Source organism: Festucalex cinctus, chromosome 19 (assembly GCF_051991245.1).
Source record: "Festucalex cinctus isolate MCC-2025b chromosome 19, RoL_Fcin_1.0, whole genome shotgun sequence".
Classification (NCBI taxonomy): Eukaryota; Metazoa; Chordata; class Actinopteri; order Syngnathiformes; family Syngnathidae; genus Festucalex; species Festucalex cinctus.
The window spans coordinates 13,019,024-13,031,871 of record NC_135429.1 but is presented as its reverse complement, the minus strand read 5'-3'; the positions used below and the strand labels follow the sequence as shown (position 1 = coordinate 13,031,871).

Here is a 12,848-nt window from a genome sequence, read left to right as displayed (position 1 = left end):
TCTGCCAAAGCCATGTTTTAGAATCCATGTTGTGTGCACATTTTTTTGTCCCCCAGATGGCAGTATTGCAATGTTGCAACTGTGATCTAATCTATACATCTTCTGTTAGTGCAACAGCTGATGTGATTTGTCTGCTTAAAAACACTCACTAGTACTTATCGGGTTTTTATTAAACAATACAGCGCATTGGCATCCCCAAAGAACAAGAAAGGAAGTTCTGAACTTCCCAACAAGCACCTGGGCTGTGATTACTGCAAAATATGAGCTGCTGTTTGGTTTCAGGTGTGCATCACTTAACCAGTAGACGGCAATCATTCACAAATGCTAACACTTTAGCATTGGCTAATTTTGTCGATGTTTAACAATGCATCCATACAGACTATAATAAATTACAAGTCCTTATATCCGCTCCAATCAATTTGCATCCAACCTTAGTGGATCAACAAAAAAAATAATTTTGGGGCATTGTTCTGCTCAATGAAATCAAATAATCAATAGCATAGCAGATTTTGAATACGTTAGATAGTGGCAGCATCACTACAATCCAATGAGTTGTTAGTCGTTCATATGAATGAACTTGTCAGTACTGTCAATGAGAGATTTCCTCCAGAAAATGAAATGCTATCTGATACCTATACATACAGCAGATTTATTTGGTTTAATTCAATGCACTTGCATCTGCTAAATCAAAAATGATTTTCTGATTATAATTGTGTTATGTTGCACTCCTAATATAGATGTACATCCACTGCAAATGAGAACCTGATTGACATTGTCCACATTATTTTGGCCAGGCCTTTTTTTTTTCCCCCTAGGCTGTAATGTATAGTAAAACACAGCTCCTCCAACAGTCACTTAGGCAGGTGTCATTTCTCTGGAAAGCATCCATATTGTCGCTTATTGAGGGGCCTCCTCTTCCCTCTAGGCCCTGGCCCTGACATGTCGCACGGTATCTGAACAAAAACAAGTTCCACTGACAGGAGATGGCAGCACATCTCGTTGACGAGCCAGCAAACCATCCTGGGTGATTTGGAAACCTGTAACTTCGCTCTCAGCATGAAAAGGTGCCTTATTGTTTTGTTAGGAAATGAGTCTGACACTTCTTCAGATGACTTGAAACTAGTCAGGAATCATACAGGAAAAGTTGTGACATCATCCTTGTTCGGACATTGTAAAAACTATGTTCTGACTTTTCAGGCCTGAAAACACTTTTTTTTTCTTGCAGAATGATGACTATTTTGCTTCTTATATTCTTTAGGTTGACCAGTGCTCAAATGGCCCTCAAACCTTCCAAGAAGGGACTTCTAATCAGATCCCACTTTGCAAAACAAAGGTGGCGGTGGGGGTCCATTTCCCAGAGAAACACAGCCTCATTGTTCTCGGGAGTGAAGACACCTGAGGCGAGCGTTCAAGAGCGGCGCAGGGCGGGACCGCGTCGACTTAAATGCCCTCGGTGGAAATATGCCACAGCTTCTTGGTTTTTATCATCAGGTGCCTGCCGGCACTGCTGAACAGCAAAGCCAAGCTCCACATCAAACACACGCGTCCCAAGCTTATCCTGTCCTCCCTCTCTATTTTATCTGCAACAGCCCACTATAAAGGGATTATTCTTGCTATATAGACACACACGTGAAGCACAAAACAAAAAGACAAACAGATCGCATTAATAACATGCAAAATTAAAAACATTATGGTTAAGCAGCAGACTAAAAATAAACAATGGGTTGGTTGTTTTGAATCAAAAGTTTTATTGAAAGGTGTAATGTTTGAAATGAAGCTGACAACCCCCCCCCCCAATATCATTATTTTTCTCTCCTCGTTGTATTTTGTCTTTTTGTATCAACATTTATTAACTTTTTTAAAAATTAAAATTCTTTCATCACATTCACACATTTCATCACATATTTTACCTTTTCACCAAGTGCCCTTGGACATATTTCACCTTTCAAATGTAAAGTACACAGCAACAGCATTGAAGTTGAAACCATGGCATTTATTTTACAACCAAAGACAAAAAATAGCATCAGAGCAATTTAAACTTCAGGAAAACAATATTTTTCTTCTTCAATATTTCTTATTGTTACAAGTGCTTCTGTGTCAACCACATTTGATGGAAAAGAAAAAGAAACAAAACCCAACTTTATACATTTTCGGCCATCTTTGTCTAGAAAATAACATTATAAAAATTCATACAGTACAAATAATGTGGAATTGTAACAAGCCAGATACGCTAACGCGCATCCGCTTGCTGATTTTTCATACAGCAACTTCATTCATTTTCTCAAATAATGCTAATACTGTACAGTACTGTACATTTTTTCTGACACCTTTTATCCTTTTGCTGTTTTTAAAACAGCTGTTTTTCTGTCGTTCCTCTCCACATATTTAAATAACAATAATATCAATTTTAGAGCATCCTTCAACTGCTTCACCTTCATTTAAATGTCTGTCTTTTTTTTTTCTCTTAAATGGAGGTCTCCTCATTTGCCCACCACTTTACATTAAAACACGTGCACAAACAATCTCATAAATAATACGCAAGTTGACGGTGACAGAAATGGGCGCGCCAGTCCAGTTTTAAAAGAACAGATGTACAATTCCCAAAGGCTCATCAAAGATGGAGTGCACCAAACAAGAGCGGCCGTCACCCGCTCAGACTCTACGCAGTTGCAGCACCATTTTTGTACAATTTACATCAACCTGCAACGTTTTAGCTTTGGGACAAGTGCAAGACCCCCATCCATCCCATCACATTCTGTTGTATGTCCATAATGCTTGGATGAGTAATTACACTATGTGGCGTAAAAATCTGTGTATCGTTCTTGATCTCGATTATAAATTGCTAAAACACCAAAGTGGACCAATTCCCGCCCACACACATTTTTATGTTAGGCACAGAACAAAAATGCTAAATTGGAAAAATGGGCCACAGGAATAAGCAACAATGCAGACAAATTGCTGCATGCTTGACAGCGGTTTAGAGGAAGGGGCAGAGAAGGTCCCCAACTAATACAGTTGTTCCAAACAGAAAGAGTATTGTTATATGCTATGTTTGAATGCGACGCTGGTCAGTGTATGGTTTATAATTACCAGAACACCCATGTTAGCCCATTTTACATTCTATGCTAGCATTAAGCTAGCAAATGCAGATTGATAAAATATGATTTGGTGAATCATTTTTACATCTATTTCAGCCCATGGGGCATTTTCCCATTTGTGTTTTTGATCTCAGCCTAACATCAAAATAAGAAAATAATCTTTTGGTGTTACATTAAAAGTACGCTTTTTGGTTTAGGGGGATATTTCCTGTTTGAGTAAATCAGAATTATCATGTGAAAAGATCAGCTGTTCTTTGAATAACCACTGTTTACACTACATCTACCAAATAGTTTCTCATCCGCACAAGAAGATTAAATCATCTCAATATTTCAAGCCATTGTCACCCTAGCAACAAATAACATCACCTTTATTTTATTTTATTTTTTATATTTCACTTGATTGCCAATTGAAGACAGAAAAAAGAAACAATACACGGGTTGTTAAAGCTACCATGTGTGATGTGACAACGCTTTGTACAGTTGTGGCACTCTGATTGGACAGATTGAAGCTGGGTGGTTTTAGTGCAGTAGTTCCAGGAATTGCCAGCACGGCCCAATCACTGCTTGTCAAACTCTTTGACAAAGACCAAGTGGTCCTCAGGGGATTTGCCGTGCGTCTTGCAGAGGTGCAATTTGATGGCATGCTTGGTCACAAAGGTCCGACTGCACAGTTTACATTGACTGACCGAGCCGCCGTCGCTGTCGTCATGCTCTGTGAGCTCCGACAAACCCAGCGTCTTTTCGTCCATCCTGCCAACAACCTGTTGCTCGAGGAAGTTTATGGAGAGCTTGGAAAGGTCCTGTAAGGTGAAGCCCAGATGGGACTCCAAGTGGCGAATGTAGGACGAAGGAGTTCTGAACTGGGAGGCGCAGTCGCTGCAAAGAAAGAGCGGCTGGCCCGAGTCCAGGTTCTTGAGGAACTTGGTGCTGCCTGTCCGCTTTAGCTGGTACTTCACATTGGCCAGCCAATGTGAGATGGTGGTCATGGAGAGACCGGTGAATTTGCAAATGTGCGCCCGCTCCTGGGGGCCCAGGTCACTTATGACAAACGTCCCCTCAGCCGTCTCCCGCAAGCTGGAGGCAAACTGCGCCTGGAGGATCAGGAGGTGCTGCGGATTCCAGTTGGACTGGCGCCCTTTCCTCCTCTGGATGGGGGACATCTCCTCCAGGCTGTCCTCGAATGTTCCCCCATCAACATCAGACTTGTCCGAAATGGAGGACGGTGTGGTGGACTTCGGTGTCAATCGGCCCGTCAGATTCTTCACCATGTCCGATATGTCCATTAAAGCATTCTCTCGGAGGGGCGGCGATGACGACTGGGATGCGCTTCTGGAGCCCGGCTGCCGGTTTGGTGCAGTACAATTCACCGAGGGCCCGTTGGTGCTCCTTGACTTGGTCAAATCCATGGGTTGGTCATTTTGGTACTCGGCCAGCAACTCAGCCGGCTTCATTAGGGGCGACTTGCCATTGAGCTTGTAGAGCGTGGCAAAGGGGTCGCTGAAGGGCGTGGTCACCTTGGCAGCTTTGCCCAAGTGTGTATTCATGATGGACTGCAGGGCACTGAGGGGATTGACGAGGGGCTGCTCCAGGGAGTGGTCAGTGATGATGCTCAGGTTGTTGCAGCCGTCATTGACAGCCTTTTTTGACAACGTGGCCTCCTCCTTGATCTGCATAGCTTTTTTGCTCTCTTTGCTTCTGGACTCAGTTTTGTCAAGGCCAGTCTTTTCTAGGTTGGGTGAAACCCGTTTATCTTTACAATTTGGCAACGGTGACTTGGTAGACCTGACTTTCTCCTCTTTTTCGCTCTTCTCCAAGCTCTTCCCAGTCACCTTCTCCACCAGTTTCTCCATGGCTTGCACATTATTCTTGTGAGTCAGCGGTGATGATGGGCTGCCAGGCACCAGGTCAGAAAGCGCCACCTTTAGACAGTTGCTGCTGAATAAAGGCTGAACCTGCACACAAGAGGGCAGAGTGGACTTGAGGGAGCTCTGGAGCTGGTAGGCAGCATGGATGCTGGGGTAACCGCCCCACGTCGGGGCGCCCGTCTGGGCCTTACTGATTGCACTTGAAACCGTGTTTGCCAACGATTTCAATATGTCCAGCCCCCCTTTGGGCACCTCCTCCAAGTCTTCCTCTCGGAGATATTGGTAGGGCTTTGCCTTTTCTGGTTTATCTGATTTCTCAGGTGGATCTTCCCTCTCTTCTTTAATTTTTTTGGCTATTTCCACTGGCATTTCAGTCTCTTCCTCTGCCTCTTCATCCTCTCCCTCCCTAGTCTCCTCATCAGGACTTACAGGCTGCAAGGGGGAGTCAGGCTGAGACTTCACATTTGGAGCTGGGAGCTTGGTGGTCGTTGGAGGCAAGGGAATGGACTGAAATTTTTCCTCGCTACCAGGATCAAAAACGATCTGCTTCCCCTTTTTAGAAGCCGAATTGGTGACTTTAAGAAAGTGCCCCGTGACCATCATGTGCGCTGTCAGTTGCTGCAAGGTGTCATGGGAACTGCCACACTCCATGCACTTGAGGATTTGCGCCTTGCGCGCCTCAAACTGCCACGTGTAACTGGCGCCGTTCTGGTAACCGTAGCGGTTGTTTGGCGTGACATAGGGGTTGGTCAGCCTCGGATCTTTAGGCGTTTCTCCAAGCGGGACACCAGAAGAGACAGAATCGGGGGAGCTCGGCAACATCAAGTCTTGTAAGGCTCGTTTTTTGGTCGGCGGGACAAGCTTGGAAGTGAGAGCCGGCATCGGTTCTTTCAAAGGCACTTTCTGATAGTGTTTCGTTTTGATCATGTGGACACTGAGATCCTGCAAGGACTCAAACGAGTGGCCACAGTACATGCATTTAAGTACCTTCTGGGCATCCTCCTTGCCCTCCATTTCCAGGAGGGAACGTTTGCGGGGCTTGGACCACTTCTTGCCCCGATCATCCTCTGTGTCCTTATTGTCATCACGGTAGTGGCCAGTTTCGTTCATGTGGATGGTCAGACCCACCAAGGTGTCATACGCTGCGCTGCAGTCCTTGCACCTAAACTTACTGGCGCCTGTGAACACAGGCCCATACAGCTTGTTGTTTTGCCTGTAAAGCTGCACGGTGCTGAAGAGACTTGGCTCAGGGAGAAGCTGGTAGGGCGTATGCTGAAAGGTTTTGGCCAAAGCCGCCTGGTGCCAGTCATAAGCTAACCCCGAATTGACATTGGTGTTGCTTGAGACGGTTCGTAATGTTGCAGTGTTGCTGGTAGTTGTGTTAGTGCTAGCGCAGGTGATGCTCAATCTGCTCTTTGACAGGACACCTGCTTGGCTTTGGTGGTTTTGGGTCCCATTGCTGTCGTTGTGCTCGCTCTTGTTGCTCTTGCCGGACACAACATCGTCATCTTGTTTACCTTTCAGCATGTCCGCAGCGATGCTCGACCACGAGGCATCGGAGATCAAGTTTGCATAGGCAGCTTTCATTTTGGCCAAACTGTCCTGCAGAGAGAGGCCATTGAGTGGCTCGGCACTCTCCTCCAGTTTCTCCTCCAGCTTTTGCCCAGCGTCGCTGACCAAGAGTGGTGTCTTGAGGTCCGCCAGGTGGTCACTGGCCACGCTGAGCGGAGAGGCGTAGCCGGCATCCGGGTTGGTGCCGTTGCTGAGCGGCGAGTTCTGGCAGCTGAAGCAATCCCCAGCATCCTCACCGTCATTGAACAAGTAATCAGTGTCCTGGCCGTCCAAAGACAGGCCATCATCCTGAAGGGGTTCCTCTTCATCGGCCTTGTCCAAGCCAAACTCATCCTCAGGGCCGTAAGCTGGAAAACAGCAAACAAGGTTTGGTTAGTGCAAGATCATTCAATTACAGAATTAAATGTTGTTTGACGGAATTCATGTGAAGAGTTGTAGTCAAAAGCTTTTTTTTTTGTGCCAAAATGACAACTAAGTCATTCAGTTGGATCAAAGTAGACGTGTTCATTAACTTTATAGGGCTACAGTATTCAAGGCAGCAGGCTGAATGGCCCCAAGGCCTTAAATTTCACACGTGACTGACAGACAGACAGGTATTGGGACACACTGCCATTACACCAACAGCAGGGAACTAAGGAGTTTATCAGCAGCTATAACAGACTTTTGACTTTACTAAGATGTCATCAAAAACTTTTGGCTGTGCTTGGGGCCCTTTTTGAGGTTGTTGAGGACAGACCTGAGAGATACACCATGTACAAAAATATTTGGACAGAAGACCATTCAAACTATACAGGGAGATGGGAAGAATATTAGAGGGTGAAAGAATTCCAGTAAAGATGTGTATAAAATATTTAAAACTAATTAAATAACAAAACATATATGTGTAATATAAATACAGTATTCTTATGCCACCGCATTAAAGAGTTCCTTGCTTAATGTTTGTAACCTTGAACTGTTGGAGTGCAGTCTCCTAGTTAGGCATTAAGTTGTTGTTTTTGTTTTTTGTTTTTTTATTTTATTTTATTTATGATGTTCTTTAATGGGCATCCATGCCAAACTCATCCAAGCACTGGGAACAGAAGTGGGTCTTCCCTAAACTATCCACAAACAACAAATGTCATGCGCCGCGTTATTCATGAAAAAGACAACAAAATAAAAAGTTACATTTGATTAATTACTTGATATTGCACCTCTTGATTACACAATTGATGGATTGAAAGAGGGATTTACAACGACGCGCAACAGCCACCAATTTACCACCAGATCAAAAGTACGACCTCACACGTGAAAACTGACACCATCCCTCAATTTGACTGGACATGCACACACAATTTCTCCTCCAAAGTAATGGGGATAGTGCGAGGACGGGCGAGCATGCCAGTTCCGTGCGTCTGGCCAGGCTGTGGCTGGCATAGAGGAGTGGACTTGGCAGCACCAGTGGAAGTCTTCCCAGCGTGGGGCAAGGGAAAAGGACCAGCGGACATGACAGCCCAGTCGCACTTCGAAAGAAGCCTGACTGAAATTGAGGCGACATTGTAAAGAAAGAAACTAAATATTTCCAGGAGGGGAGGTGGGGGGGGGAAAAAAGGCAACCCCCTATCCCTTCACATTCCCTCCCCCAAATCCATCTCAAATAAGATACTTGTCTGAGGTGCCAGAATGAGTCTCCAGCGAGGAGGCAGATGTGCTGTCAGCTTCAAACAGCGTGTTGCACTCCATCCCATAATAGGAGTGGACATAATACCTGATGTGTGTGAGGTGCCAGTCACAGCTGCCTGGGAAAAGCTGGAGGTTCAACAGTTGCAACCGCCCCGCCTCTTTTCACTTTCTGCGTGCGTGGGAGGCATGAAGCCTCAACACACATCCGTTTTTGTCTTAAAAATAAACCATTATAATTACATTCTACAGTACTTGGGCCATTCACAAAATTGGGCCCATTGAAAATGCTCTCATCTAAAAGTGTAGAAATGGAAACGCCATGGAAGCCATTCATGGCCAAGGCGGCAAGTTCAAGTTTAAGACAAAGCTAAGTTGACAGCGCAGCAAACAAAGCAAGAAAAACAAAAAACAAAAGGCAAGGGGGGTTGAAATGCAGGTGTCTGTTGTGATTGTAACTTGTCAGTCAAAAATGTACAAAGCCCATATTGACTGTTATATATCAGGCTAGGCAAATATAAACACTGGGTTAAACACACCAAAGCAATATGATAAATGTATATAAACAGAGCAATGACTGCTCTGTGTTAAATATGTGTTTGTTTTCATGTGTGTGAGAAGCAATGCCATCTGCGTGTTTGGAGTGCAGCCCATCACTATTGCAGTGTACGGTCCAGGATTTCCTGCTGCAAACAGGTGACACCGCAGTGGGACACCACAACACAAAGAACAACATGGCTCCTCCAGGGCAGGGGGATGTGTTAGGTCCTCGAAAACATTGTGTCCTACACACACATACACTGACATGATATATTAACAAAGAGTAGAGTACACACACACACACACAGGTTTTGATCCTAAGGCATTTGGACAATGACAGCGTTCAAGTAGTGGAATCCATTTTGTCTCACATGCTTGGCATAAAATGGACATCCATTCCTAAGTGGGAAATAATAGAAGATTTCAGTGAAACATCTTAAATAGTGAAAGTCTATGATGTTGAACAGGAACTTAGCCATTTTGATTTGAAGCAGGCATTTTAGGCAAAGTCCAACTAACCACTTCTACAAAATTCTAGGTATGCTAGACAGACGGGCAAGACTTATTTGCCAACACTGTCTAATCTTGTCAGAGCATGGAATCAAATTTTGGTGTTGAAGAAACCATTTTTGGGCAAATTCCAGAGGTTTCACTTTGATGCGCCAAGCACCAGTTTCACCAGCCGGTCAAATTTGGCAGACATTTTCAATCAAAACAGGATGAATGGAAGTCTGAAGAACCTGCTCAAGAAGTTGGACATTTTGAAGCAAATTCCAGATCTAGTCAGAGGATTTGATGTGACATCCAGAAAAATCCTTGTCCAAATAGTTTCGGACACAACTAACTACATCTGCCCAATATTCCAAAAATTGCTGAGTTGCTTCTGCCTGCCCAATAGAGAATAGCACTTGTCATACATCAGACATTTCATTGTCACACCGACCAAAACATTCAACTACCCCGACACACACATACAAACACACCTTCCCCTGGAACGCATCTTCATTTATTCATGTCGCCTGGACCAAGAGGGCAATCCCACCTCTCATTTGCAGCGCTAATGTTCAATTCCACCAGCTTTCACCCCCACTGATTTACCCACTGCGTTCCAGCCCAACACCCCCCCGCCCCTTCGCACCATTTAGCAAGCCCCCGTCACGGCAGTCAGCCCTTATTTTCCCCCCAATTCCGTTTCGCTTTGTCACCAGTCCCTCCATTCGCTGCCAGTCACCTCTGATGGTTTTGGACAGGCCTGATCAGTGTGTGTCATTGACCTGTGTGGAGGTAGAAGCTGTAAATAAAATGACATTATTACTACCTGCATCCTATACACGCAGGATAGGCAATTATGTCAACGCTGAGTGTGTCACAACAACTCAGTTCTCTCTGTGGGACGTTCTTTTAGGTGCACCTGCGCAATGTCATGATATCCAAGAAGAGAGTGCAAACTTCTGCCAAGGTCCAAACCATGCATTGGATCATATCGTTGCATATATCTTCAGAGATACAGTTGATGGATTTTGTCATTAAAATTAGCATTAATGATAAATCTATACATATGAAAACATTGAAGAGAAAAAAAAACAAATCCTGAATTCACAACATTCCTCTACAGTTTATTTCTTATTGATTAAACAAAGCATTGAAAACTTAAATGTGACAAAAAATATATTTTTATGCAAGTTTCATAATCTTGTTAGTACAAGTGTAAAGTGAATGAGGTACTGTAAAAAAAAAACGAGTGTGCTATTGATTTGTGTATAGGTAATTTTTCTGACATTAGATGGCATAAATGGATTTGTAAGACATTTGGTGACAGCTCAGTACATTTGTTTTCATATTAAGAGCTATCTAATCTTGAAAATGAAGTGCCTTGTGAAATTCTTCACATTTTTAAATTTTAAAATACAACTTGACCCCAGTCTCCACAAATATATGCATTATTATTAAATTTATTACTGCTAAATTTTGGCATGGACGTGTCTGCTGCATTGTGACCGGAATTCACCCAGTGCAGGCTTTCCAAATAAGGGGCGCTTATTAACTGCACATGAAAAAAATGTGTGGCATTAAAGGAACTTTAAATCAACTCAAAATTAACACACTCATTTTGACATTCCTAATTAAAACCACTACCTAATACCATATCTAATAACGCGTATTGCACTCGCCCATCACTAGGGAATGAACAACTCTACTTTTGATAGTCAAGTACTATAGTGCCCCTACTTTGTCTCAATTGCTTCAAGACATGATTAATAAACAACTGATTCCACACAGAATGTTCAGTTCTAAAGCGAATCAATTAATGGGGATCCATGTGATCCAATCAAACCACATAAACAGCATTAGCATCAAAAAGATCAGTTGGACATCATCAGAATCTGCAGGTTTATTCAGTTTATGGGCTCATTTTGGTCATTTTAGTCACAAGATTCTTTCTTACCAGAGGGCCCTTACAAAGCAGCCATTTAGGCTGGCTGTTGACTGCCTTTAAGGTCGCGGGTGTAAGACGTCACCATGTGTTGAATTATCTGAATGGCATCTCGCCTCTGGTGTACCAGTTTACCAGAAATTTATTTTTTCCCCCCCTTTGAAACCCATGCATAACTTTTGTCCCACACAAGGGACTAGAACAGAAGAATGGCATTTCAATTCATTTAAATGGGCAACATTTATTTGATACACAATTAAGTTCAGATACAAGCTTGGTCATAAAGCGAATTAAACACGATGATCAATCAACAACTTTAGTTTTGATTATTTTTATCGAGCAATCATGTTTTGCTAGCGAAATGCTGGCTTCCCTATACTGTCAAACACACATTTTGTTACGAGATTAAACAACAGCCATTAGCTCATTACACACACACCTCCATGTGTACACGCACACACACAGGAGGGTTGAAGCCTGTTGAAACAACAACCGCGCTCTTGTGCAGGCATGCCAAACCATCTGGTTTGGTTTTTGAGGCAAAGTGCACATAAAGCGTTACTAATGCTAATTAAAAACGATGCCACTGTGAGACGTTCACTCAGCTGACTCCATGTAGGTCAAACAACACGTGTATTCGATGTGTTCTCTACAAACACATACAGTAAGTAGCTTACTCATTCATCGCTCGTTTGTGTTCAAGTACAGCAAAGTAGCACTTGATTGGAAAAGGGACCAGGTTAAGATGGACACCTCACAAAATGTAGGGCAGTAAAACCATCTATCTGATTTACTCCGAGCCAATCTGCAAAGAAAGATAATGATACTCATTAAGGTTTGGATTTAATGCAACAAAACAGTGATAGACTGACATTTTAAGAACATTAACCCAAGTTTCAAACTTAAAAAGTCACTTTTAAAACATTTACCATTAAAATATATCAATTTGAGCTGCCGTTTTTGATTGATTAGGAGAATTTATGCAGAAAATCTGTTTAAAAGCAACCCAAATGCACTTCCTTACTTCAGTTACACCTTCCTATGCTACACCAAATATTCTAATAGTTTGTTAATAATGCAAACTATTGTACCTATTATATAAAGTTTATGAAGGTTTGAACACTGAGAATGTTTAAATAAGAAAAATGTGAGGAAAAAGTAAATGCCTCAATGAGAAAAAGGTAAAAGGTGTGTGGTGAGGTGTTTGAGAGCCATAAAACATTTATGGTAAATGTAAAACATAAATCAAGCTACTTCGCGCATTTCATTTGTTGCAGGTATTTTTTGGAACCCAACCCCAGCGGAAAACGAGGGAACACTGTACTCAAGTTGAAGGTTGTGAATGCACCGCGTCTCAACGTTGTCACTTCATATCCCCCACCCCCTACTCCACACACACATACACAGTTTGAGTTCACCTGCACCACCCCAGACCATCTTCCTGTCTTTCCACCGACTAAACAACATCTGCTCCCATCGCCTAGCAACAAGCCGCTTGACAGATGACCCCCCCAAAGATGGATAATTACCATAAATCACCGACACCAGCGTGGACAATAGGGAGCGGAAAAACATTGACAGATGAGTTTTTAACTTTTCCAGCGGTGAGGAAAACGGCCGTGCAACTCTTGAAGACAATAGAAACAGTGAAAAATGTGAACGTGTCCCTGGACTATGAATAGA

At 43.2% G+C, this 12,848-nt stretch overlaps 1 protein-coding gene and 1 long non-coding RNA gene across 4 annotated transcripts in view; both read right to left on the bottom strand.

Annotated features, from left to right (window-relative positions):
- LOC144007652 (uncharacterized) overlaps positions 1-12,848 on the bottom strand; it is a 124,939-nt gene that overhangs the window by 2,786 nt on the left and 109,305 nt on the right. The window lies entirely within an intron of this gene.
- Positions 1,973-12,848, bottom strand: part of LOC144007649 (teashirt homolog 1-like) — a 30,431-nt gene continuing 19,555 nt past the window's right edge. For 2 of the 3 annotated variants that reach the window (XM_077507463.1, XM_077507464.1), the window contains exon 2: positions 1,973-6,882. In XM_077507463.1, coding sequence (XP_077363589.1) covers positions 3,656-6,882 — 3,227 coding nt within the window. In that variant the 3' untranslated portion in view covers positions 1,973-3,655. Of the gene's footprint in view, positions 6,883-12,694; positions 12,746-12,848 lie in introns of those variants that run through there. The other variant, XM_077507462.1, reaches the window with a different exon arrangement.